Source organism: Myripristis murdjan, chromosome 14, assembly GCF_902150065.1.
Source record: "Myripristis murdjan chromosome 14, fMyrMur1.1, whole genome shotgun sequence".
NCBI classification, from domain to species: domain Eukaryota; kingdom Metazoa; phylum Chordata; class Actinopteri; order Holocentriformes; family Holocentridae; genus Myripristis; species Myripristis murdjan.
In genome coordinates this window covers 17,675,119-17,703,027 of record NC_043993.1, presented here as the reverse complement: position 1 = coordinate 17,703,027, position 27,909 = coordinate 17,675,119, and the positions used below count along the sequence as shown (strand labels likewise).

At 39.3% G+C, this 27,909-nt stretch overlaps 2 protein-coding genes across 7 annotated transcripts in view; one reads left to right on the top strand and one right to left on the bottom strand.

Annotated features, from left to right (window-relative positions):
• Nucleotides 1-1,080: 1,080 nt before the first annotated feature.
• On the bottom strand, nt 1,081-6,454 carry serpinh1a (serpin peptidase inhibitor, clade H (heat shock protein 47), member 1a). The gene is made up of 5 exons (XM_030069797.1): nt 6,293-6,454; nt 4,035-4,656; nt 3,845-3,943; nt 2,325-2,557; nt 1,081-2,204 (listed from the first exon to the last, which is right to left on the bottom strand). Exons 2-5 carry the CDS (start codon nt 4,630-4,632, stop codon nt 1,902-1,904), a joined length of 1,233 nt encoding a protein of 410 aa, XP_029925657.1. The 5' UTR covers nt 4,633-4,656; nt 6,293-6,454; the 3' UTR covers nt 1,081-1,901.
• A 5,847-nt stretch (nt 6,455-12,301) lies between these two features.
• gdpd5a (glycerophosphodiester phosphodiesterase domain containing 5a) overlaps nt 12,302-27,909 on the top strand; it is a 28,553-nt gene continuing 12,945 nt past the window's right edge. For 3 of the 6 annotated variants that reach the window (XM_030069792.1, XM_030069793.1, XM_030069791.1), the window contains exons 1-6: nt 12,302-12,625; nt 20,495-20,670; nt 27,011-27,114; nt 27,271-27,364; nt 27,458-27,517; nt 27,612-27,710. In XM_030069792.1, the coding sequence (XP_029925652.1) occupies nt 12,448-12,625; nt 20,495-20,670; nt 27,011-27,114; nt 27,271-27,364; nt 27,458-27,517; nt 27,612-27,710 (711 nt within the window). In that variant the 5' untranslated portion in view covers nt 12,302-12,447. Of the gene's footprint in view, nt 12,631-12,910; nt 12,931-14,256; nt 14,470-20,494; nt 20,671-27,010; nt 27,115-27,270; nt 27,365-27,457; nt 27,518-27,611; nt 27,711-27,909 lie in introns of those variants that run through there. The other 3 variants (XM_030069795.1, XM_030069796.1, XM_030069794.1) reach the window with 3 other exon arrangements.

The following is a 27,909-nucleotide window of genomic DNA, read 5'->3' as shown; positions in this document are numbered from 1 at the left end:
GCATGTTGTATATTAACATGAAGAAGAATCATCATCTGCTGTAGTTTTTTTTTTTTTTTTTTCAATGGATCATTAATTTTCCATTGATGAACTTTACATGTATTTTTTAAACATGTTCTTTAGTGAATCAGGAGCAAAAAATTCTTCTCAATGACTTGTGCAGTTCAGCAAGATTCAATCATCAGAAGATCAATAAGCCACTTGCAATACTGATCGTTAACATAATATGGCAGAAATGCAAACCTACAGACCAGTTCTATACTATTGCAATTTTACAAGCATACCGGTTGTCATATTGTATTGTTTATCGTATAGCAGTATATTATCAGAAGTTTCCTTGGGTACCTTTCATAAAATATCTAGCATGTCAACACACTTTTTGCAGATATGATTTCTTTCATTGCTGGCCATCTCCTGAGCACGTAACCCTAGGAGTAGCATTGTCAGACATCCTGTAGGTGGCGTGAGACACTTTGGAAAGTCACACATTATAATGATGCAATTATCTGTCTGGGCCACTAGTCTCTTAAATGATACATCATACTACCAATGTCCTCTGTAGCCAAGTCTGTTCTAATGTGATTCAACAATTACTGGGTTTAGTTTATATCCACAAAAGTGAATTGCTGGTTGCTGAGTGATTTGCAACAGTTTCCATCGCGATCCTAATGCAGACACTCAGGTGTTATGCTGTAAATGTTGTGGGTTTCAACAAATGCTTTACTCATCCAAGTAGAGCACATGCACTCGTCTTTAATAGATAACAGGCATGGTAGAGGTCTAAATATTTGGAATTTAGGAATTTGTTGAAGTTGAGGTATGTATACCATGTTCACCATTAATGCACATGTGTGACATTCCTTCCTGATAAACTGAGAAGTCACAGAATTCCCATAACTGGAATTTCCGCATGCTGTTCAGCTGGAAAATCCTTGTGGATAAAGTCTTGACTTCACCATGACGGCACAAGGCTAAACTGCTGGGGCAAACCCATTTTCAAACTGATTTTTTTTTTTTTTTTTTTCTGGTTTGGTTTTTGATGGCAAAAATGGAAATTCCAGCAATACACATACATCACTTGTTGTTTTATGCTTTTATTGTAAAAAGAGAAAGTTTGTAACAGTCTCATACCACTCCATTGTTTCATTTCAAAGTATCTGTTTGTTGCAAACCTTGAGCAGAAACACAGTTTATCAGTGTAGACTAGTGCTTTCAGGGTCGATCACTATCAAGCCAAACAGCAATGTAGCCCCTTGGTCAGAAAATAATGTGCAAAAATTTGTGGAAGACCTTTAGCCTTGACACATTGAAGTTTGTGAAAATGTTTGTGTTTTACAAATATGATATCATGTGAAGGCAATCGACAAATTTAAGATATTTGGTTAATCAGAGAACACAGCTAAAGCGGCTCCAGATTAAAATTGTTGTACACTTTTTGCAGTGATCACCACAGAAACATCTTGTGTTGGCACAGCACAATGACAATAAATCACATAACTTCTCTACTCAGTGACACATAATTCAAGTAAATTGGAGCCAACACAGGAAAAAACAAGAAATGCTGTTTTTACATTTAAGGCAGTAATCAGGGACATCATACTTAATGTAAGTATTCAATCTGCAATGTGATCTTGCATAACAAAAATATCACAGTGATGCCAAAAATTCTTCAAGATAAATTTGAGGTTTTTGGGCAATACTTTGCTCATAGGTCAAAATACACAAAAATATCTCTTAAGACATGTATTGTGTAATACTGCTGGCATATTGATAATGTAAAGGAATGTACATGTATGGTGTCAAATGTACATTTCATATCACACTTCTCTTTTCATATTGCAGTAGAAAATATACACTTACACAGTCAAACATTTAACTTAGAATTTCAGGTCAGCATGAGGTTATAATTCATCTCTCATCTTGTCGCCTTTAGGCCGGACCATCCTACCGATGAAGAGGATGGAGTTTGTCTTCTGGTCCTTCACGAGGAAGATGAAAGGGTGATCAGCATAGAAAAGCTTGGGGTTTTTCAGCTTGTCTGTGCCAAAGATGCTAGTGTCAGCATCGTTTCCATGGGTGTCCCACTCAAGTGCCGAGGCATGGAAGACATTGGACAGGTAGAGGTCCTTCTTCCCAGAGATGTTGGACAGATCAGCCTTGGTTTTGTCCACAGCCTCCGTCAGGCCCAATTCTCCAAGGTGTTTCTAAAGAAAAGGAGAGAGGGTCGTGTTAAAGAAATGTGAAGGTGCTAAAGCATTATATGAAGCCCTGAGAGAGACAACAGAAGCCACCACTGGTCCAGTAACTGCTGCTGCATCTTTTACCTGCAGGTCGTGGCTGACTTCCATGCTGACTTTGGGCAGAGACACAGCTACAGCTGTGTCCTTCAGCTTGCCAAACCAGGTGTCCAGCTGCTTCTTGGTCAGCATCTTCTCTAGCCTCTCCAGGGCCTCCAGATGGTAGGTCATGATGAACACCACGCTGGACTTCTTGTGGGCCAGAGGCATGCTGAGCACTATCAGGTTATTAGATGTATCCTCATAGTAGCCATAAAGACCTGTGGATTCACATCAAGAATGAATTAGGAGTATTTTTAAAATTAATGTTGTATGTGGCATTTGCAACCTCTCGTTCGGCATTTTATGAATCATGAATCTTAGATATCGTGATATGGTGGGAATACTTAAGGGAATACTGCAACATCTTGGGAAAATACTCTTTTTCCAATTTACCCAGACTAAGGCAAGATGTTTGATACTTTTTTCACCTCTGTACATGCAGTGATTCGGTTCCTATCAGTAGCATTTTGTATTAGCTTAGCAAAATAACTTGAAGTTTATGGATGTCATTAGCCTGGCTCTGTCAAAGTGAAAAAACAAACCTTACAGCAACTCTGAAGCTGCCTTATTTACACAGTGTATCGAGTGTATTTGAAATACACATCTTATAATTTAAAAGAACTAATGACAGTGTCTTTAAGAGAATTTAATTTGTGCCAGATCTTCCTATACCTTCTGCAGTGTGTGCATCACTGTGGTAGATGGAGGGATAAATGTGTTGAGCAGTTACAGTTCCACCATCTAACTTCTCCTGAAATGACTCACATTAAAAAGATCAACATGTGTATTTCAAATACACAGGATACATTGTGTAAATAAGACAGCTTTGTAGTTGCTGTAAGGTTTATTTCTTCACTTTAACACAGCTAGGCTGATGACTCCCATAGACTTCAAGTATTTATGCTAAGCTAACATGAAATGCTACCCATAGGAACCGAATCACTGGACGCACAGAGGTGGTATCAAAAATCATGTCTCAGTCTGGATAAGTTGGAAAAATGGTATTTTGCCCAAAACCTTTAAGTATTCCTTTAACATTTTGTGGTTTATAACAGCAAAGATGCCTGAACATATGGTTTGTATCTGCTACTGCACATTCATTTTTCAAAATTTGTCAGTTCTTAGGCCAGGATTCATTAGCTGTTGGTGCAATATTGGCATTTGTGGTTAAATTGTAAAGCAGTGTGTAGAGGTATAAAGCCAATATTCCAATATTGAACCTGGAAACTGTCACTTTAATTTGCCTCTCCTTTCTATTACCTATCATTCCTTGTTATTTTGAGTCTTTTCTAGGTTTTTTGCTGTCCAAATGGTATACAGTATTGTGTAAACACCTTAAAAGTGAAAGGAAGGAATGAAGGAGGGAATGAATCATTACTTGTGAATGTGCCATGAGGCTGTTATGAAACTCTAATTAAGGCACTATGAATCTCTAATAAACTATACTTCATGTCGAGTGTCATGTATGTATTTATGAAGGCTTTATAAGGGCTGACTCCACCAACCTGTACGGTGCATCATCTGCACTGAAATAGTGTAGCCACGGGATGACAGGAAGCCACGATTGTCAACCATCTTATGATGGAACTCTTCATCCCAGTGAGCTGTTTAAAAAATAATAATAATAATAATAATTCCAAAAATAATAAAGGTGTAACATGTATTTGGTAAAGTTAGTTTGTCATGTAGACTTACGTTTAAAAAACATAGCATTGACGATCATGGCCCCATCAGTCTTTTCCACATCCTTGGTGATCTCAGGAAGTTTGCCATCGGTGGACTTGGCCGCCCACTCATTGATGGACTTCACAGCACTCTTCTTATCTCTGAAGTTTATCTTGGAGTGGTCACAGTTGTAGTGCTTCTTGCTACTCTTTACAAAATCATCAACAAAATTAACTGAGCTGGGCCCGTACAGGCGGTTGCTAATCTTCCAGGTGACATTGCGAGTCTTGGGGTCGCTCACTTCAGTCAGGAGTTCGGCCAAACCAGAGTGCAGCTGCTCATCTTTAACTTTATCAGCCTTCAGTATGGTCTTTACCTGGGAGGCGGTAGAGGCTTTACCCCCAAGTGCCACCAGGCCCAGAGAGGAGGCCACCACCACAGGGGAGATGAGAATGTTCTCCACATTCTTGTCCTTGGCCATGCTGTGATAGAGACTGAGAGCCAGGTTGGCACTGTTGTCAGCCAGGATGGTGGCGTGGTTACTGAGGACCTTGTCTGCTGAGGCAGAGGTGGCAGCTGAGGCTGCAGTGGCCAGTAGGGCCAGGGCTACCAAGTTTGTCACCCACATGGTACAGTGCTAATCAGTGAGGACCTATGAGGAGACACGAAGGCAACGATCACACACAGGGTTTAATATGTTTCTAACCTTAAAGCTGAGACACAATCTTTCCCTTGTTATTTCTGTTCCTAAATGCTGTTTGTGATGTTTTCAGCTTACAGTGTTCAACTTTATACCTAGAACTGTAAAAAAATGAAAAAAAAAAAAAAAATCTCTTTCTCCTTGATTTGTCCTCGATCAGGATGGCCATTTAGTGATAGGCTCATACAAGGAAACAGTTAGTTGTTACTCTGCAGCACTGATGATAGCTGTGGGAGTAGGGTGAGGCATGCCTTTATAAGTAGACCTCCTCTAGGAGACCTCAAGGCAGGCTTTTATGTAACAGCCACGTAGGCAACTGTAGGACATATTTAAGCCAAAACAGCTAGGTCTGAGTGGTTCATTCCTTGGCAGCACACAGGAGTCATAGCTGACTAAAACATTCAAACACACAAGATGAATTAAACCATACTCTGGTTGGTGCTGGTTGGTTCTTATTTGTAAAATTGTTGGGATGAACCACAGTCGTGATTCTCTGTGTAAAGAATTTCTGCTCTACTCAGGAACTTTGAGGACTAGTTTCAACAGGCTTTCTAGGCCATAAAGATGATGCAGACAGATAGGGTGGTATCTGATCTCAAAGAGCATGAAATAATGGACTTGTAAAAGGCTTATAACTGTGTTTTTGACACTTAACAGACGTCTACACTATTCTCATTTTTGCAGTAGCATCTTGAACCGGAGGATTATTGTAGTTCCATACTAATTTCTTTAGTTGTCAAATAACCCACTGACCAATATTGTTAGATTCAGGTGTGGGGGTGTTTTCAATGAAATACCAATGAACTTTTTTGTAAATTATCCCCTCAGTTTAACATACCAAAAGCTTTTTGATCCTAGAAGATCCTATCCATTGGAATAGTCTACACTCACCAATTTAATCATTTCAAACCACTGTGGTTTAGAGCTCTTGTAAACCATTACTTTTAAGTTTGCTGTTGTGTGCAAATGTGAAAAATTGTTCCTCTGATGTGACCTAAAACTCACAGCACCAGTCAGTATTGATGCAGTATGAATGAGTAATTATCTTGTGCAGTTTTAGCACATAATAAGTTATCATATCTGTGTAAATCTTATACAGTGTAATGGGAATGCATTGTGTTCTTTTTCATATATGATTAAAAAAGATTGTGTATTGGAAGCGCAATATGTAGACAAAAGAAAAAACAGAACTTTCCCATGTGAGAGGCAAAATGAGGTCAAACACTGATTTCATTTCTTGCCAAAGATGCACATGGTGCAGCCTACTCAAATGTTTCACATATCTGCACAACCAGCTGCTTAACTGATTAACTACACTAATGTAGTCTCTAATAAATACATTTTCAATAATATGCATTGTGGTTTTCACAAACTTTGCATACTTTTTCATACTTTTAAAACTTTACTAACAACTTGCATGAACCACCCTGTTCATCCACATTGTAATATAAAGCAGTATTACGTTGCTATGCCACGATATATTAAATTTAAAGACTCTTTCAACTTGGCTGGGCAGAGATTTCACACCAGTTGAACTTCCACCAGGATACTTTGCCTCCCCCCTCATTCTCCCAGCATTTTCTCTTACCTTATTAGGCTCTTTCAGCAGTTCAGCTTAGGTCGTCTGCCCCCTTTCCTTAAAAATGAATAGATCCTTCAGCACTAGTCTGCACTAGATAAAGTTGATTTTTCTGTAGATTTGGGGAAAAGGACCTCATGAGAGCAGTGCAGAGATTTTCATGCACAGGAATCTGTCTGGACCCACCCATGGTGTCCAGTTACTGGGGCTGTGGGAGAAGAATTCTCCTCCTCCAGGTCCTAAAGCCTGAGATCTTGGAGTAATTGGAGCTCTCAAACAGCAGCCACCTCACTGGTAGACTTGTTGTTACTTGTTTTACTTTAGCTCAAACACCACCCACTTTAAGAATTTTAGAATTTCTTTTCCCCCTTTATCTATGGCAGGCCCATTGTTTTTTGTAAGCATGAACAACTGATGCAAAGTTAGAATTGCTGTAAAGCTACAATGATATTGAGATTAAGGTAGTTTTTTGTGGACACACAGAAGGGTATATGTCTGTTTATGATTTAAATGGTTGCACTAATGCTGTTGCTCCTGCACAACGAAAAAGGATTTTTGGAATATTTGTCAGTTTCAGGAAAACAGGAAATGTAAGATACATTCCTTCCTATGCACAACAGGATTTTTCCCAGGAAAGAGCTGCTGTTTGTTGTATCACTGTTAAATCAATCGCTGATTTAAGCAGCAAAACAGAGACATGTTATGTTATGCTATGTTATATTGTGTCTCCATAATGAAGTCTTCACAAACCACAGATGCTGGCCTTATGTACAACAGAAAGGACAAAAAACAGAGGAAGTGGTAGCAGAAATTCACTGAAACAGTGTTTAATGTTAAACCTGAACCAAGAAATTAGGTCACATTATGCCAGCTGCTGGCTAACTCCAGTGAAATGTAAACTCTAGGAGCTAGCAGGATGTTTCTTTTTAAGCATGGATGTCTAACCTCAACATGAGAAAGACATGACCTCAAGCTACATGTTTTATACCGTGATGTTACATAACAAGCCACTCTGTATTGTCCCAGATAGCATGGTTTAGCCAGATTTACCACAGAAATGTGCTGATCTTAGAGTGTAATTAGAGTGTAAACTTTGGTCCATAATTACTCCACTGGGTTAAGAGAGGATCAGATTCATGCTGGCATGAATCTGCTACTGTGGTATAATATGAATGACTATTTCCACTGCATTTATTTTTAATGCTAATTTTGTTGAAATGCTGTCATGCACAGCACCCAGTGACTAATTTTGCTCCACCTATCAAGCATACACTTTTTTCTATTCTTATGTTTTATTCTGAAGAACCAGTGTATAAGATCTAAATGGAAAAAACAATTCATTAAAGGATGAAGGAGATACTGTTTTAGACCTTTCTACATTGGTCAATATAAATATCTGCAGAAGATACAGAAATTGCACTTTTGCCTTTGTTCCCCACAGCGTTGCAAGCAGCTCGAGTCAAACTGCCTTAAACATGCAGCACAAACAGCTGGAAGACAATGAGGGCATTGAGAATCTGATCGGGAAACTGTGAGGAAACAGGCAGAGGCATTATCAGATTCTCTCAGGTCTCTAGATGAGATTCATGTGATCAGTTACAAGATCATATCTGAGGTTTAATGAATTGCTACACATAAGAAGCTCCGTGTTTTTCATACTACTACAAAGTTAACCTATATATTTTATTTTCATTATATCTCAAGGGCATACATTCTCTTCAGTATGTAGAAATCAGAAGCACACAGGGAGCAAAGGGACTGAAATTAGATCCTCTTAATGTTTTTTTTTTTTTTTCTCTTTTTTTCTCTGTGAATGCTTCTTTCCTTTTTCCCTGGTGTCATGTGTATCCACTCCAGCCTGGGAGTTGACTCTGTGTTTGGAATTAGATCAACAGGAAGTTACAGGAGAAGCGGATGTATGTCCTGTTCCACTGCCCCTGTTTTCTATAGCTTGTTATTATTTCCATGCAGCTTCTGTCATGCATTTTGGCCCCAGGTGAAAACCATTAATAGATGCTATTACATGCTCCCCCTCCTTTTCTCTCTTTCTCTTTCTCTCTCTCTCTCTCTCTCTCTCTCTCTCTCTCTCTCTCACTCTCTCTCTCCCAGGTGAGCGTATTCAGCAGATTGGAGGTTTTGCCCTGCCCTATATAATGAAGGCTGGGGGAGGAGGCGCTCTCCCTCCCAGATAAGCAGCCTCCTGATTATCTTAGGTATTTTGTTTCTTTGCTCCTTATTTTATGTTTGTTTCTTTTTGGGATGGAGGTCTGGTAGTCCAGTTTTCGTAGCTTTGTTTGTTAGTCTAGTTAAAGCACCTTTTTGGTAGTTTAAGGAGAAGGTCTGGGTCTGATTGGGTGGTTGGCCAATCAGGTCCATGATCATGTTATTGTTCACTTGCCTATAATTATCATTTTCATCCAGAGTATCTTAAATAATTCCCCCTTCATTAACACAGCTTAGGTTTAAAGTTTAACACAGTGTATTTCCCTGTTCGTCATGTCCCAGAAAGTAGAGAACTCTTCTTTTGAAGTCCAGTAACAGGTCCATGCCCCCATGTTGGCAGGTATCTGTACTACTCAAGTGCTTTTAAACAATACAATCCGTACTAGCTTTGTTACTGAGCCTGACCTCTGACCTCCCCTCCCTGAGGAAGATAAAGATAAATTACATGAGATGATAATGACTTATTTTTTATTAACTGTGATTTGGTTGAAGTTTAGGTACTTTTTAAGGGCAGTGTTAGTTTGATGATCTACTTTTGATATAGCGAGTGTGCTCTTCTTTGTAATTATGTCTTAATTGTATTGTGCTACGAACATAACTATGTTGACATTAGTTCTATCAAGTGTGTCAGTGCTTATTTAAAGAATTCACTGTCTGGCCCTGAAGTCCCCCAGCTTGAATTATAAAGCCAATGTTCTCTTCATTGGTACAAGGAACGGCAGAGAGGATACTACACACTGGCATTGAAGATGGATTGGTGGATTGGATTGGATCTGGTGGGGTTAAAGCTGTGTAAAAATGTCACTTATCTTAAACTGTCAGTGGTTGAAATGCAAAGTCGGAGGTTATCCTGTTGTCTGATCAAACATCAACCTATGTTGTAAAGTCAGCAAGACTTCAGGATTCATTCAGCATTCAGAGAATTATGCCCTAACATCACACTGCCAAACCTAAATCAACCAGAAATGCTGGTTGATTTCGTCTGTTTGAGTTTGCACTAGAACTACAATACCCATTTGGCAAAATACTGATCAACTTCCCTGACACAGACTGTACCGGTAGCAGGCAAAGCTGCCAACCAACCAGCAGACACACCCTCAGCTTTCAGAAAAGTGTGTGTCTCACAACAAAGAGCTGCTCTTCAGACCCAGTAATGTATTTCAGAAAACATATTGTTATAAACCTCTGAATGTCTATCAAACCAAACAATATCATTTCAGAGTGCATAATCATCACTGTGCCCAACTGTGGTACCGTATCCTCACAGCATTGAACAAATGTAGTGGTGAGTGGTAGGTAAGGGCACACTCTGGTGGCAGAAATTGTGAATCTCATCTGAGCAGGGGAAGTAATTCCCATGACCACTAGAGGTTGACTAAGGGCTAAGTAAAGAAACACCCTGGTCAAGATAAACTGGCATTACTAATACTGTTACAACTGACACTATTACCACCAGTAATAATATACCATCATTATTATTATCATCATCATCAATATGAACAACAAACTTAATTAAAAACCTTTGCAATATTTCTCTTCAAAAAATCAACTGATTTTTCCCTCAAACGTTAAAGATGTGGCTGGAAATCCCCAACAGAATGACACACTCAAAATACGAAAGGACCTCTGATTTTATGGAAAGTAAAACTCGACTGATCCTAAATTTTGAAAAGTATCTGAGCAATTTCTGGTTGGGAAATGGTCAGAAAGTCTCGTTTCCTTCCATGGTAGGGTGCACAAGATTAAAGGGACATGACGTAATCATCCCAAGACAGGGGTTAATCTCGGACTGCTAGGCTGGGAATAGATCTCCCACAAGAAGTCGCTCATCTGCTCCACCACTCTGCCAGGTTACACATATTGGCGAAAGATGGCCTCCTGCATCCAGCAACATATTCCTCGACACAAAAACAATTTTATATCTGCTGTGGAGGTGCAGCAAACACTTTATCTTATTTCTGAGACCTTAAGATGGTGGCACAGCTCTTCTCATCTCCTCTAAGTGGCAACTCCTTAATCCACTTTGACTCACCTAAATCTTCAACTTCATTTTGCTATAACTATAGATCACCACCCAGCTCACGTCATCAAACCTCACGCCACCAATCCTCTGCTTGGTGAATTTCTGGAAAGACCGTTGACATTTCCTGCTCTCTCTGCTTGGCCACTCCAACCCTCTCCTGCAGAGATGTTTAATTCTACTATTTCCTTCTGGTCCTCCTTTGACCTCTCACTCTTGGCATCTCCACTCAGAGCTGGCTGTAAACTGACTCGACTTAGCCTTATACTAATCATGCTGTGCCTCTGACCCCTCGGTTGTACCACCATATAAGTGTCCTTCTCATCCGCCCTTTTCCACAAATTCTTCACAAAACTGATCTCTCCTCATATCACCAGTGAGCACAACTTTGCCCTCAGTCCTGTCCTTACACAACCAATTCCAGCACTGCTACAGTTTTCTCAAATCCTCTAACCTTCTCTGTCCCCAAAGCTAAAAACCTGCCCGTCCATACCTGGCCGTCTGCATCTGAAACCTTGAAAATGGAACAAACAAGGTGCCCGAGCAGCTAAGTGGTAGTGGTGCAAATCTCTGTTGACCTCTCCCTGATGACTTCTCTCCCTTTAACTACCGCCTGCCCTCCTGACATTTCCTCCTTCTTTCCCCAGACCTCCTTCCTGACATCAGGCACTTTGCAGTCTGCCTTAGGATTACACTGCCAACATTCAAACCCCTCTCAATCAGTCAAAATCCAAATTCTAGGAAATTGCAGCTATAATGGCAAAAACCTTTTCTGCTAAAGTGTTTCCAGAAATGTTTCATTTCTGACTTGCATCTAATACCTCCTCAGTGAAATTGTGTGGACAGCAAGGAATTGCTCTTTGTAGGCAATCATTCGTCCGTCATGGAAAAGCATTTAGCCAGTACACTTCATACTTAAGCTGTAAATTTCTAGGTTCAAACATCTGCATCTGCCAATAGAGTGAAACCGTATATACAGTAATTTATCTGGTTACCAGTGCTTGATGTGGAGTGATCTGCTTTATTCTGCCTTGTTTTAAGATTGGATTTGACACTTTACAGACTCCAAAAGTGAAACAACACTAAAGAAAAAAAAAAAAACTGGTATTTTTCTCACCAGTGTTTTGAATAAAAGATTTTAAGATGAAATATGATACTACTTAATTGTTAAGATGACAGTTTGGATAATAACTTGATCAAAATGCTTTGTTGGAGTAAATTATGCATAACCACAAATCACTTGTACCAGTAACACCCAACATGTCCAGGTGTCCGCCTTGCTTTAACACTGCTGGTTCTGCCTTGCAGCTCAGGACGCCCTCTACATTTACCTGGGACAGATATATCACCCACACTGCAAAAAGTTGCCCTCTCAGCAGGTCAGTTAGCATCATATTCATTCTTAAAAGTGTTACTTTTCTTTAAATAAGTGGGAAAAAAATACTTGAAAAGGCCTGATAAGTGGTTTCCCAAATTAACTTGATTTTCTTCAATCAAAGTTCATTTTTCTTCGTAGTAGTAGAGAAATATTCCTCATTTAAAAAAAAAAAACAAAAAAAACAAACAAAAAAAAAAAAGTCCTAAGCATTTGGATCTGCTGTTATACCAGTGAACTCATCCATGTATTAATGTACTGACTGATTGTTTGTCATAAAGACAGTTACCAGCACTAAGGTAAATGACTTGTTAGGTCTGATATTTTTTACAGTGTGCCCCACAGCTCCACCCACACCGTGTCGGACGGATTAGTTTTTTTTTTTTTTTTTTTTTTTTTTTTTTTTTTTAACTCTTCTATGAAGTCAAGGTGCGTCTTTATTCTAGGAGCAACTATCCCAAAATTTACAGAAACCTAATTTTGTTTTTGCGCTGGCGTTGCGTTACAAAACGACCGGCCTTCGCTTGTATTGTTCAAAGTAAGCTGATGTGTGCCATTGGTTTGTCTCCTTCGGCTCCTGAAACTAACTTTAAAGACTTCTCACACAAATCCACAAAGTCTAACAGCGAAGAGGCGACGGTGCTTCGACATCCATGGAAGTATAATCGAGTAACAGAGATCTTTTTCGTCTTTAACACCGTCCAGAAGATACGCTGTCGTGTAGGTGAGGTGAGTGTTTGTGCGCACTTCATCGGATTATCTTCACATATAATCTAAGTGGTGGAACTGTCACTTGGTCCTCAGTGCTGTGTGTTGTGATCACTTTGATTGAATTGTGATCAGAGTTGATTGATCTGCTGCCCCGTATCAATGGATGGTTTTATGTGAATGGAAGAAAAAAAATGAATTAGGTTGGGTCAGAGCTTCCAAAGACACTACTCTCAGACTTAAATGTTGTTATGGTCACTGCAACCCATCATGATCATCATTATTATTATCACCACCTCTTCATCTCACCCTGCTCTGTCTGTAACAGTTGATTCACATGTAATGGAATATATAAAACTACAATAAAAGAGCAAGTGACTGAGCTGAGGTGAGACTTAAGGACACAAGTTTCAATGTCTATTCCTAATGATTAGCCAGCTCATGCAGGGGCCTGTGGTCTTTTCATTTTGTGAGTTTCTGCTGACAGTCTAACTCCTGGCTGATGGTTGTTTGGAAGTTGTGGAGTGTAAGTTTATTTTGGCACAGAGGAAGTTCAATAACAGCTGCAGAACGGACCAATCTGTGAGTTAAAGTTGACCGCATCTGTATCCGCAACATTTACCTCTGGGTCTCTGTGAGTCAAAGACGTAAGGCTCCAGTGACAAAGCAGTGGTTTGAATATACCCAATAAGAAATATCTGCACAAATGCAAACTCGATCTATCTCCATCTCCATCAGTCTTACTCAAATTTATTTCAACTTCCACTGGAGTGAAGCTACACCTCTGAAACTGCATATAAACCAAAGTTATTTGACCTTTGCTTTGTTTGTTTGACATTTATATTTGATTATGGCATTCAGTGGCTGATTTGATGGCCTGCAGTAGATCATTTGAATTAAAAATAAATAAATAAATAAATAAATAAAGATGGGAGGAATCTTTGACAACCACATGGCAATGTCATCATCTGTGCAAAGACAATGAATCAGTCTGTAATTACATTTAGTCTGTCCTTTTTGTCCTTCCAAATGTGATTAGTAGAAGACATTTCTGTGTACCAGGTTTCAGCTCTGCCCACAGCATCACTTGTATTATCTGTCATGTTTAAATCATCCTTAATGAATGAGTGATTGCCTCAGAACTGGCAGATGACACTTGGCTAACGATGTGCAGGATAGGAGAAGGTCTAACATCTGTGCCAGGAGGATCTCACTCTTGCATCCAAAAACCCATGTCTTCTCACCCGCTGATGGGTCCCGGCTAAAACACGGGGTCAGAAAAGAGCCTCTAACAGGGTGTCTTCAAAAGAGTCTGCTCTCAGTAGACCTATTTGCTTAGACAGCGGCTGTGTTTCCCAGTCTGTGTCCTCATATTCCTCCCTTTGTGTGGATAATGAGCACATGGCACTAATGGAGACTCTATTTTTGGGCTAAATCCTCTGAAAGATTAAGGATATTATTAATGCATGCATATATAAATTTCATGAAGGAGTGAACGATGGAGGGAGACTGGAAAGAGGCGACAGTGACCGATATAAAGGGCTAATTATAGACAGACATGGCAAAGACTCCATGGCAATTGGTCAGCTGAGACTTAGTGGATTATTGTATTAATATTGAATAGGAACGCCATTCTAACAGCATAAGAACAGCTTCCACGCGGCAGAGCAAGCCTCCTGCAGCCATGGGGAGGTGTAGACGTTAACCAGGTTACATCCAGAAGCTGGCAAGGACGTGAGAAGAGTAGTAAAGTCCTCTCAGGTAATGGCAGGTTCACCAGAGGAAACTGGCCGAAAGCCACCTGAATGAGAAGCCAGCTGAAACACCAGCAGGAAGAGCTTTGCTTTAGGCTGAGCGCAGGTGAGCCTCACTGAATAACACTCATGTTTGGATAGCTCTCCTTAATGCAACATAAACAGAACCTGCAGCTCTCATGCCTTTCCTGAAGTCGTCAGAGCAGGAGTGAAATGGCTGTGGTTAAATACAGTACATGAGAATTTCTTTCTTGTGACACTTGATACTTTTACTGTATTTGAAAAAGGAGCAATTGTATTTTTAACTGCACTACATTTATGAGTTAATTTGCAGAATGAGATTTTCCATGCAAAAATGAAAACATAATCCATTGTTAGAGTGTAAACTAGCCGGCAGCATATGGAGCCATTAGAGATACAACATTAGAATAATTAATGGATCAAATATTTAAGGCTGAAAGAAACCATTTTTTACAATGACTACTTTTACTTGTCACAGCTAATACTTTTATGCATACTTTTATATATTCACTGCTAGCAGTTTTATGCATTTGCTAAGTAGAATATTGAATGCAGGATTTTAACCTTGAATTGAGTATTTTTCTACTTTTTCCACAGTTACTACTAAAATCAGACTGAAACCAAAATCATAGCCTGTTCTGTGTCTCATTTAGTGAATTTCAGAAATCATATAGGATTCATTACAAGCAAATTAAAAATGCTGTTAGAGCATAGTGAGAAGAGTAAGTTACCAGTTAAATGCCAGTTCATAAAACCTGGCTTTTACTGATGTAGCAGGCATTGTGATTAGATTTGCCCTTGTCATTTTCGTCCATACTGATTTATACTGTAAGAGTTTTTACTGGAGACATTCTCACAGATGCAGGAGGTTTATGCTGCTCTTACTTTTATTGGCAGATTCAGCCAATCGGTCAAGTCAGAAGATAAAAAGGAATTTCTCTCATGATGTTTGTTTTTGTGTGGACTCAGGACAATTTCACGTGTCATTCTGAAAAGACAAGGTGACACTACCTGGTGTTGCCTCTCTTTTATGGTGTTTTGTGTTGCAACAACTGTACTCCCTCTGGCATGTGCACATTTGCTCTCTTAAAATATCCTGGTATAAGCCCTGTGTTTTACACCTGTGACATCAAACAAAACGCTTTCCCCTCCTGAGAGAACATTTGTTTCCCTTTTATGAAAATGACATTTTTGTTGAATTTAAGAACTTGTTTTTCCAGGGGTGTAATGCTGCCTGAATTGGTTAACATGTACAACACAGTACTGTGACGTCCTGGGTTTGAATTTCTGTTGCGTGTCATCCTGATGTCTTTCTCCTAATCTTTTCTTTCAGCTAATAAAAAAATAATCTAAAAAGAATTTATTTTTAAAGCGAGATGGGCAGGAGAGCAGCATTAATACAGCATTAAAACTGTAGGTGCAGTTGATGCAGTTCAAATCACATAAATGAGTAAAGTCAAAATTCACCACATAGCCTCTGCACTCAATAATAGATAAAAGGGCAATAACTAATATCAGTTTTTTTCATGGACTCTGCAGAAAATTACACCATTTTAAGTCATAATGTATAGCTCTCTCTTTCTTTTCCTGTTGTTCTGTTCTTTAAATGAATTTAAACTTTAATTTCATTAGATAGTTCTGGACAAAGAAGAGACTTGATGAATGAACATGATAAATTTAATATTGCTCAGATTGTGACAGACCATAATTTACATCATGATGAACACAGCACTGTGGCAACAGCCCTGTGGTAGAAAACCACATGGAGACAAAAGAACAACCTGGGTGGAATCAGTCCCCCGTGATTTCAGCTCTAGTTGTCCCTTGTTTCGAGGACGGGGTCAGGACGTGAATGCTGGGACACTGCCAGCTCCTCTGATTGCAGAAGTCTCCCTCAGGCCGGGGAGTTCCCATGTAATAATGAATCAACAGTGAAAGGATGCAGATCAGCAGTGTAGATGCACAAACATTTCCTCTTTTTGGATGCTGTTATATAGATTTAGGGTAGAGATGAATTGTAAGCAAGTGTCCCCATTAGTCCCCTTAGAGAACCTGTATAGGATACACAGCTGGAGTGTTAGATATGATGTACAAAATATTTGTGGTGTGTAATGAGGAGGAGTGCATGTAGACAGTGTGGGAATACAATTACTTTGAGATTTTCCCATATTTCATTAATTTAAATCAGACAATAAGCCGCATAGAGAGGGAAAAGTCATGTGAATGGGCTGTGTTTTGGTAGAAACCCTTAAGCACACTGGTATTAGTGGGAATGGGTATTAGGTGAATATTAGCACATCAGTCCAGAAAAGCAGTTGCTGCATTTGAATCACACCATTTGCGAACATCAGTTTTATTGTGTGCTATATTTGTTGCTGCAATGTCACTCACTGTCGTAGTGTTTTGTCAGCTCAGTCTGTGAAAGTCTGTTTGCAATATGGTGACTTATAATGCCATGGTGACTGACAGCTATGGCTGTACACAAACCCAGAGGAACATGCAGCAGCCACACAAACACATTGCCGCTCTTCCTCTGAGACGCTGTAATCTGTCTGCTCAGAGATAAGGACAGAGGGCCGCTCTGTTTTGTTAAGGGAGGTTGACCAGGAAATGGGCCCTGTCTCACTCATCTGTCCCCATCAGACAACATTCACTGTGGGAAATGGCTGTTCATTACCGTCTGTTATCAAAAAGAGAAATTAATGTATTCAGGCCTATCTGGCCAGCAAGCGAAGCCAAGGAGGGATTTAATCCATCATGTCTCCCAATTGTGCTCAGAGCCTTAGATTTAGGGTTGATGGAGCAGTAAACAGTTTCGAGCAAGCACTGTCCTGGTGATTTGAATATGCTTGTATTTGTTAACTTCCCATAAATCATGTAAGCCACCTTAGGGAATACTTGTCAAATGACCACAGCCATTATTGCAGCCTCTCGTCTAGTTTTTCTTAGGTTATTGTTATTTCTAGGTATGTTGCGGCCGAATAAATCCAGTGGTGGTGTGATCCCCAGACACCAAGGCACCAGTCAGCAGGGGCAGAGTATGGGAAACAGGGACCGGTAGACACACTTTTCACAATCTGTCGTTTTAGTTGGCGTCAAAATTACCTCCTCAGCAGCAAATGAAAGCTTCAAATCTCATCTAGATATCCAGCGAGATATTAAATGTCAACCAGTTTGATGTCAAATTAATTTATTAATGATTCAAGTCAGTTTTTGTGGTGCATTTATGGCAACCAGACCCAACGCAGGGTCAGCTGACACTATATGGAATTGCACTGCAAAATTGAACTGTAAAAAAGTGAATTAACAAATTAAACTAGATTTAATTTTGAGCTAGAATCCACAAAGGAAAATATTCAATACAAAATGTACCCATTTTCAAAGGAAATTTGCCCCCGTGAATGAATGCACTTTTACACTGTTGGATGTACATTCAGGAGTTACTTTGGGATGAAGTGTTGTAATTCACATTTTTGGTGGATGTGCTTTCCTCAGCCTGCTCTGTTTACTTCTTTTTCACTTATTGACTCATTACATTTCCCAGAACGCCTTTTGACAGCCACAAAGCACCCTCCTGCACTTGTTATATTCAGCTGTAGCTTATACGTGCTGCTGGAGAGAGTAATAGTGAGACAGCAAGTTTTTTCCAGCTTAGAAAAGGTAAGAGTCATGTCATTTAGTCAGACAGATGTTTTGTGTTTGTGTTTTATACTGCTCTGTTGAGACTGCTGCCCATGGAGATATGATATCTTCTCAACAATCGATTTCTCTCGAGCATTTGGGTTGTTTTACCAGCAAACATGTTTAATTTCTCCTTGAAAAGTAAGCTCCAGAACACTGATTCCATTATCGCCACCTGGAATAACTTATCTCGACATGTGTGTTGTGTGTAGATTGCTGTCAGTAACATCATTATTTTCTGATTTTCTTTGAGGTCTAATTTTACCTGAGTTTTGGAAATTTGGTGAAGCAAGCATCTCAGACTGAGTCCTCAGTTTAAAAAAAAAAAAAAGTTGGCTAGTTTCCTGTGCTCTTTTTTAAGCATACAAAGAAAGTAAAAGAAAATTCAAAAAGGAAAATGCAAAAATTTGGACCCTTGTCTATCAAAAAACCTCTGACTTTTTTTGCTCCATGCTTGTTTGTGTTCTTTGTTTCTTTCATGTTCATCTATTAATTATTTCATGCATCCATTCACTTGTTTGATTGATTGATTGATTTCTTCTTGGACATTTCAGCTTAGCTTTGTAGTCAGCATTTGTGTGAACAGGATGTTTCCCTGACCTCTATATTGTATCAGGCAGCAATCATTGCATATTCATAGCTGATAAATAATTAAGTGGAGTTTTCTGTACGGTAATTACTTGGCTATTGTGGCAGAACATGCTGGTAAAACTGTATTTAAACATATGCTTTTTGTTAAGAAAATTGAGAATGGTATCCTTTTATTTAAAGTCTGGTGTTAAGAAAATTAATGTGTTATCAGCTGGAGTGACTAGGGATAAAAGAAAAACGATCAACGTAGGAAAATTCTAATTCACTTCATGACAAATTGTGAAAACTAAGGCAAAAGATATTTTTCATTCATTCAATATCACCATTTTTCTGTAAAATTGTTTATGAAAAATAGAGTAAACCTTTTCCTCAGTTTTCTCTGTATTTCCATTGCCTTGTATCTCATCTTTTCCTCGGCTGTATATAAACCTGAAAGGCACTGTAGGTCAGGAGTTCACAGAGAACAGCTTTAGCTTTATTTTTAGATATGTGTGTAAATTATACATGGGTTCCACGAGCTAAAATTATGCCAGTGTTTGCTTCCACAGATAGAAATGTTTTGCAAATGCTAAAAAAAAAAATCAACACATTATCTCATTTAAGTAGAGAGAGGCTGTTGTCAGAAAATAAAGGAGTTGCCATCTCTACCAGAGAGGCATGAAAAACAGCTCTCTTTGCCAAGACATTTTTCCACGCCACCAAGGCAACAAGCATTTATCTAAGTCAGGAGGGAATTTGAAGGCAAAATGCTGTCTGCCTCTCACTGTGTCATATTCAAGTGTTTTTTTTTTTTTTTTAATTTATTAAAGGTCATAACCCAAACTGTCCGCACAGTGAGAAACGCTTAGACAGAACCAACTGCTTTATTCCAACAAATGCAAAAAATGTAAACAACAAACACTGGGAATTGTATAGCATACTAGATTACAGACAATAAGAGGAAAAAATTAAGTTTAATTGCATCATTGGACATCCATAACTTAATAATCATCTTCCCTGCTGTACACATCAGGATTTGACCAACTTAATTTGCGTTTGTTTACTATTTTACACAGCTGAAGTACACCAGAGCTGTAAAACATAGATAGCTTTTTCACACTCACTTGTAGGAAGTCATCTAAGACTGTAATGTAACATGAATATGAAATGCTTTGTCATTTGCTTTTTTTTTTTTTTTTTTTTGGGGGGCCTGAGAATGAAATATGTCGTGGTACAAGCTGCTGGCTTGTGGCACCGTCCTCCCGTCTTTGAGCAGCTGAAAATGCAACAGGAGTTTCTGTTCCAAAACACATTACAGGCTGAAAAGTGGATTCTGGAAGCCAGAAAACTCAGAATCAGTGGAGACAGTAGACAAAGTACTGATGCTAATCAACAACTCCATCAAACCCAGCACTTGTATGATACAATTTTTTTGCTGTCACTCAGTAAAAATCATTGTCATTGCCCATTTCCCTCTGAGAATCCTCACAGTACCGATGCCCACATCTCTTACTGATGCTTACCACCTGCTCCTGCCTTGTTTGCCAACTATACCAAGTGCATAAATCCTTCGCTGGTTCAAGGTTGACTTGCCAGTGGTTCTAAAACATTTACCATATTATTAGGCTGGCTGTCTCAGACATGACTCACTGCTGAATGGTATGTTGACAACTTTTCTTCTGACAGCTGTTGTTACTCCAAACAAGGCCCAAGGCTGCCAACATCTTGGTGTTGGTAAAAATATGCCAGAGCAACATGACATAGTACGGCATGACCTGACAAAACTTTGTTGTACATCCAAAGTTTGAAATTAATCTTTTGAGAGCGAGTTCTGTTTGTAACTCTGTGCTCCTCCTCAGGGTTCCCTGTCCTGTGTGGGATGTTAACGGACTGGTGGCGAGCTGAGGCTGAAGGGAGCATGGTGAAACACCAACCCTTACAGGTCTATGAGAAGCAGATTTTTGTGTCCTTTGTCACTGGGATCTATGGTTGCCGCTGGAAACGCTACCAACGCTGCCAAGACGACAGCTCCAAGGTGAGAATAGGGTCTGCCTCACTTGCAAGGACCTTTTCTTCTAGGAGTTACGTTACCACCAAGAAGAAAAGAAACATTTTCAAGAAACATGTTATTGGGCTTAACTAACACAACTCAGTTCCCTGTTGCTAATTTTAAATTAATTAAAACTTTTCCAAACTTTTCCAAATTCCAAATTTGCCTTTAAGCAATGCTTCCGTTTGCCACTAAAATAACATGATGTAAGGGGTTTTGGCACACCCCATGGTCTTATGGGATATTCTATGCACCAAAGGAACAACTTGATGTGTCCTTACATTTTTTTAAGCCCAACTAGGATGTGTCCTATGCTTCCTTCTGCAGTGAGACTGTCCTAAGTGCCATATTATGTACTTTTATTACGTAGTGTATGTATTTTTTTATGTGTATGTGTACTTATAAATCACATATTTATGTATGTGCAGTTATGCATATCAGTCAGTGTAATGCAGGTACACTTTCTCCAACAAAAATCAAAAATCAAGCAAAATCTGAGTGTTCTTTTCTCTTTAGTTTAAGTATGAAAATACTGAAGACAAACTGTGGCCAGGAATAGACTTTACAGAGTAAAAACAGAGAGAGACGATGGAGGTGAAGTCATGGGGGTCACAGGGAGTGCACGTGCCACTTCCAGGTGATGATATCTGTTTGTCTGTTATGGTCTGATGTTGTTTCAGCTGCAACTCAAATTAGACTTCAGTCGTCAGCCCTCTGCGGAGCCTCAGTCACTGTAACACAACCGCATGGCTAATTTCAAGTTGTAGCCTTACCAAAATGCAAGGTCTAATTATGAGGCCCAATAAATGGATTGTTCTGTGGTGAGTACAGACTGTATGTGTGTGTGTGTGTGTGTGTGTGTGTGTGTGTGTGTGTGTTCATATTCACAGTATGTACTGTATGTTTTTTCCAGAGCACTTGTTTGGCTTTAAAAGAGTGCTCTTCTGAGTAGGGTCTCTTTATATCCGCTCCCACGTTTACTGTAGTTTTATGCAGGGACTCCAGCTACAGATCAGCGTTCATGTAGCAACAGAAAATTCAGTGTGGTGTGCATGGCCCTTGGCTTACATACAACAGATCACAACAGAGGCCTATAGAGAGACCGCACAATCCTGCTGAGCCTGCATTGAAACCTGATCACATCTCAGGAATAATTGAACAATTTTCCATTTGTGTGGTTTTGAAGGCCCGAGAAATAGGTCAGGCTTTGTCAAAGGCAACACAAAACTACAGGACAGCGAACCAAAGCGTAATCAGCCAAAGCAAAGGTTTTATTCAGCCAGAGTTTTTGAGTTTGGAATAACAGGCCTTAATGTTCGGATAATCACCAAAATCATTACAAATAATTATAATTCACTGAAAACTCACTGAAATGTTTTGTAAAAGCTCCAGTTGAAAGTCTTGCTGTGTCAAATTGAGTTTCCCTATAAGGCTATCTAATGGATTTATAAAATTATAAAAGTAGGCTCCAAAATAAAATGCAATATTTAGATATCAAGTTTTTTTTTTTCTTTTGGATTCCTAAAGGATGTGTTGACCAGGCCTTAGTTACAGGGGAGCGTATCTCCTAGAATAAAGTCAGTGACAGAATCAGTGCAGTGTTTGGATCTTAAAGCCCAGGCCAGACATCCAGCTGTGTTGGATGCCCACAGGGCAGCCACAGCTACTGCTGCTGGATCACTTCCTTAATACAAAGAGCCAGTGGCTCGGCCATAAATTAGTCCATTTACGGAATGTGTGAGCCGGGCACTAATGATGTGCTGACCAAGAGGAAAAACACAAGAACACAGCTGCCTCTCTCCTCTCTCTGTCCCAGTTTACAAAGCGAACATTGCTTTCCTGTGACTTTAATGTGATATGTAGCCTGCTGACTGATTTTGTTATGAAGGACAGGCGCTCCTCAGTTCTGGCCCAGGTGTGATTTCACCCCCAGTGTTTCTCTGTATTTGCTCTCTATATGAAAGAGCTAAATGACTTCTCAAGGTGAGATTATCAAGAACACGAGCCTCTGCCACTCTATTATAGTTCCTGCTGAGTTCAGCAACTTTAATCTTGGTGGGTCCCTAAAATCTGTGTAGTCACTGCAAGAGGACTGGAAGCTGTCCATGTTGCTTACACATCAGTCCTGCACAGTACATCAACTCGTGGGATAAAAAGTCAAACAGTGACTATCTAATGCATGGACAAAGCTTTATGAATCTCATAACAATATATAACATCCATAAGCTATGGATGATATATATTGTTATATATCATCCATAGCTTTCAATGCCTTTTTTTTTGCACTATTTACACTTTCCAATGTTTCAGTATCTGTTGATACATTATTGCTGCTGCTGAACTGATCAGCCACCCCTGTATTCATAATTTCGCCTTGATTGTTGATAAAGTTTAGTTCCTAAGTAGTTGAGGCTCTGATCTAAGCTTTAAGGGTTAGCTAAAAGTGATTCTTGGGCATATTTAAGGCCTTTGATAGGCAGTAGTGTTCGTTTCTGAGCTGTTCAGTGGCTGTTTCAAACGACAAAAAACAAGTGACGCGCTGCCCTGATAATATTAAATCCATGTGAACTTATTATGTGTGATCATTTCACACATGAAACTGGCTTTGGAGTTCATTTTCAGTGGAAAATATGCCTGAACATACTTTATGTTCCTTTTACATGTCAGTCATCAAACATGATCAGATTTGCGTTTTTGAATGGCTGTTCCATGGGTCCATCATGTAAACATGAGATTATAGCATAAATTCTTATTTGGGTAGGAAGGTATCCCTCTTTTCAACACTACACATCAGGTTGTTTGTGCAGCTGATGGACGGACATCTTTTTTACTATAAGAGTTTGAAGGGGGGGGGGAATCAGAGGATTTAGATTTAAATATGCACACATGGTGTAGAGTTTATATAAAGGGAGCACCTTTCATTTTTTTTTTTTTTTTTTTTGGTAAATCCTGAATTCTGTAGGGTATAGGGTACACATAATTTACTGTGCATGCACGCACCATTCATATGTTTAACCCCACGTCCGAAAGTTGTCATTATCTCAGACCGTCTGCGTTATTATGATGATTAAAAGCTTTGGAGGAAAATTAGCTGCTGATCAGTTGTCATAGTGACAAAAAGTAAATTAGCAAACCACGGGGGCGCCAAGTCCTTGCACCACCATGTCTGTGGTAAGGCTTCACAATATGATTAATAGCACTGAGAGCTCAAGCCCGGTGCAGTGCACACACAAACGAAAATGAACGAAATGAAAGTGATTTTATTTAAAACAATTATGTACTAAACAAATTGTACATTAGTTGCACCTGTAAGGTATATTGGAAATGATCAGTTATTACTTTTTTTCAAGAAATTAGTGAATATCAGTTTTTCTATGGCACATTAATCCAAAATACAAGTACAATATATCATTTATGGACGATTACAACACAATAACAGTGTATGACAGTTGTGACTTATTTTTATCACCATCTTTAAAAATACACTAGCTCAACAATAATAACATAGTTAAGTATTTATCGGCAGAGGAAGGAAGGAAAGAAAGATCCTGAAAGCCTCCTTATCATTCATTTTAGTCATGTGTTTTGCTCTAACCAAATAAGCAACGTCAGATTGCAGATCTAATATTATGTTGATCAGACAAGATAACTAATAATGTGAACATAGAAAAAAAAGCTGCAGGGAGAGGGAAGGTTAGGCTAGACGCATACACACAGTCATACGTACACCTCAGTGAGTGATAGCGTCTTTTCTCAATGGGCAGCCAAACTGGAGCAGATGAGGATTAAGTGCCTTGCACAGGCGATCTTTGACAGTAGGTAATAAGGAACAGGAAGCTTGTGTTGTTCACTTCCGCAGATCAGATTTTTTCAGGCAGACGGGGATTTGGTGACCTGTAAGACACAGCCTCTGCTTCCTAGCTGCTGGCGACCCTCAGGCCTGAAATAAGTGTCCTATTCTACTGCGTAATCAGTCTCTGGTTAGAGAGCATAGATATTTTCTTCCTCCTTCACCGTCCCCACACTGTATGGAGCTTCCGAAATCTGTGCTTTCCAGAAAGTGATAGTCAGGGGGTTTGATAAGTATCTCTGGGAAAGTCAAAGTATTTTACAAATGGGCCACTATACAGGAATATACCACCACAGAACTGTTCTTACATGGAAAAAAAAAACACAAACAAACCAGCGATGAGTAACATTTTTAGGTAATGGATGTGTTTTGAGGTTGTTATGGAAAGCCATGGAAAAGTCATGGAATTAGACATCAGGGCCAGGGTGGGGACGGTGTTCCTATGAATGTTTATTGAGTCCAGTAAAGCATCTGTGTCAGTGTGTTCCAGCTTGAATGTAGTGCTACATTTCCATTTGTTGTTGTTGTGTGAGTAAAGATTGGCAACGTGACTGTCTCATTGCCATATGTTGTCACCTGACCTGCAGGTAGCTCTTAATCCAATTAAAATCAGCCCCTGGTACTTTGTGATACCTAGCGCCACCTTTCACGGTGATGTTTTTCCTGGCTGCATCAGGCTTGAAGATTTCCACAGATGCATGAACATGCCCTCCCTCTGTTTCCTCAGTCCTTTCTGTCTAAACGTCAGACCTCCTCTGAGCCCTTCTGTTGAGAGCAACCTGTCTTGTCATTGTGGCTGTTTGCTCCATGTCTGCACGTGTCTCATTATCTCCCACCTGCTAATATTAGCGCGATGGAAGTGGTGAGCCGAGGCACAGTGTGGCGGAAAGCTGATCAATGCTCAACGGGATCTGGTGGATCTGGTGACTGGCCTGCCGTACGCCGGCCCTCCCCCACAGCATTAACTGCTAATCCTGTTAATTACTGAAAGGAAGTGTCCTTGAACTCTGCACAAACTTGCTTCTGTGCCCACAAGTCAAACCAGACGTGCTTTGCTCATTTGTTAATGTGCAAAGCAGGTTAGTTAATGAAAACGTTTACATTTGCTGTTCGAAATACAGTCAGACAGAGCTTTCCAGGAAAAATCCCTTGCCACACAGGAAGCGATGCATTTTATATGTCCAGTTTGTTCAATATTACTAATAATATGTACCAGAAGCTGTGCTACAAAGTGCTTCACAAAACAATTAAAAGGAAAGAAAATATATCAAATGAAAAAAGTAATCAAAAAGCCTTTGTTAAAAAAGAGTTGTTTTTTTTTTTTTTTTTCAAAGAGTGATTTAAAAGCAGTTACCGAATCTGTCAGCCTGAGTTCTTTAGACAGGTCACTCCAGAGCTGTGATGCTCTAGAAAATGCCCTTTGTGTTCTTGAAACTTTAAAAATATATAATCCTTGAAATGTTTGGGAAAGCTTGCTGACATGGCTCAAACAAAACAGATGATCAGAGCCACTGATGAGCACTTAAGTTTTATTTGAATTTAACTAAAGAAATTATTCACCATTCAGTCTAGTATCTGTTGTGCAGTTTGCTAAAGTAAATATATTAAAAGAGCAGTCAGGCTTAACTCCATAGCAGTGTATAATCTGCATAATAATGAAATGAAATGCCATGACTACAAATGATTTTGCCAGAGGGAAGCAAGACAGAGAAAATAAAGAGTTTCTCAAAATTCAACCCTGAGGCACTCCACAGGATAGAGGGTTGGATACTTGATCACCAACTGATAAAAAGAGTTTTTTAAATAGCAAATGAAGCATTTTAATGCTTGCTCTGATATTCCAGCTCAGTGTTCCAAACTGTGTTTAATAAGATTGTGGTCAACAGTGTCTGGCACACAGAGCAAAAATGGCTGAAATGGATGGCAGAGGTACCACCATCTGCATTATTTAAAAGGTCATTTGTGACTCTAAGTGCTGTCACAATGTTGTGATGATGCCTGATTGAAATTCCCCAGAAATCTGTTTTTGTTATGAGCAATAAATGGAAATTTGGAAATGGATCTGTAATGACTGATGGAATAAACAGAAAGTTTAATAGCCAGCACGGATGAACAGAGAGAGAGAAAAGAGCACCACCTATGGAAACTCAAACTTCATCAATAGAAAATCCAAGGAATAAGAAAAAAAGTCAACTTTTTAAAAATATGCAGCCAAGAAACTGCATCACATACTTGCTACTCCCAGATGAGTCATAAATGTAGAGTATATGAACTGGGTAAAAACATGTGGCGTTCATTGACTATTTCTAAATTATATAAGATCCTGCTTTGGAAAAATACCAAAATTAATGTGACCTTATCGATATCAGTCATTTGTATTGAACAAAACATGTCATGCTCATAACTAAAATTCTCTCACATCACAATACAAGTCTCAAAATGGTCTGTTGTTGGTTTTGCTCTTGCTCTTTCCAGTGGGAGTGTACGTGGTTCGTCATCTTGTGCTGCTCCTTCCTCCTGCTGCTCTTCTGGACATACTTCTGGTTGGTGGCTCAAAATGATTTCAACGAGTTCAACCTGTGAGTCACTTTTCCCACTTTTGACAAAACATCTTACTGTAAATGAGAAGTTGTTAAGCCATGCTGAAAAGTTGATACAAAACACTAAAGGTTAATGACAAATCAGTTTTTTGTACCTTCAACAAGTTCACTGAAGCCCTCCCTCTCCTAACGCAGGGCGGTGTACAACCTCACCGGAGAATGGAGGGATGAGACGATCCCCATCCTTGCATCCACCACCGTGGGATTCAGCTACATTACTTTTTTAGTGGTAATCATTCTTTTAATATCCATAAATATTTGCATACCTTGCTACCGCCCAGTTAAGATGAATGTAATTTGATAAATTTTGCTTCATTTCCAGATTTTAGCATTTTTTCATATTTCATTGGGGCAGCAGCTGAACCTCTACTGGATTCACAAGGTATGATCTTGACAATGGTTAACATGAATTGGCTTCTCGAAAAAACTCTGTAACCAAACTTGTGAATCTAACCTTTTGTGCTTTGTCTTCACAGATTGGAGTGTTAGCTACACTGCTCACCACTATTTCTGGTGTAGTTTCTGTCGATGATATATGGGGCGAGGAATGGGGCATCATCCTTATATCTCTGCAGGTGGGTAGGATCATTCAACGTGTATCAACTTTAGTCAAACTCTTTGCCTGAGTTTCTTCCAGTTAATTCCCAGTGACGACACTAAGACCTTGCTTTATAGTTTTGATGCTTTTAATTGGTTTTGCCTTTTTTAATGTGTTGATTTTCAACCAACTGTACATGAAGTGTAATTCTAATATTTAAAATTTTAACATGTACA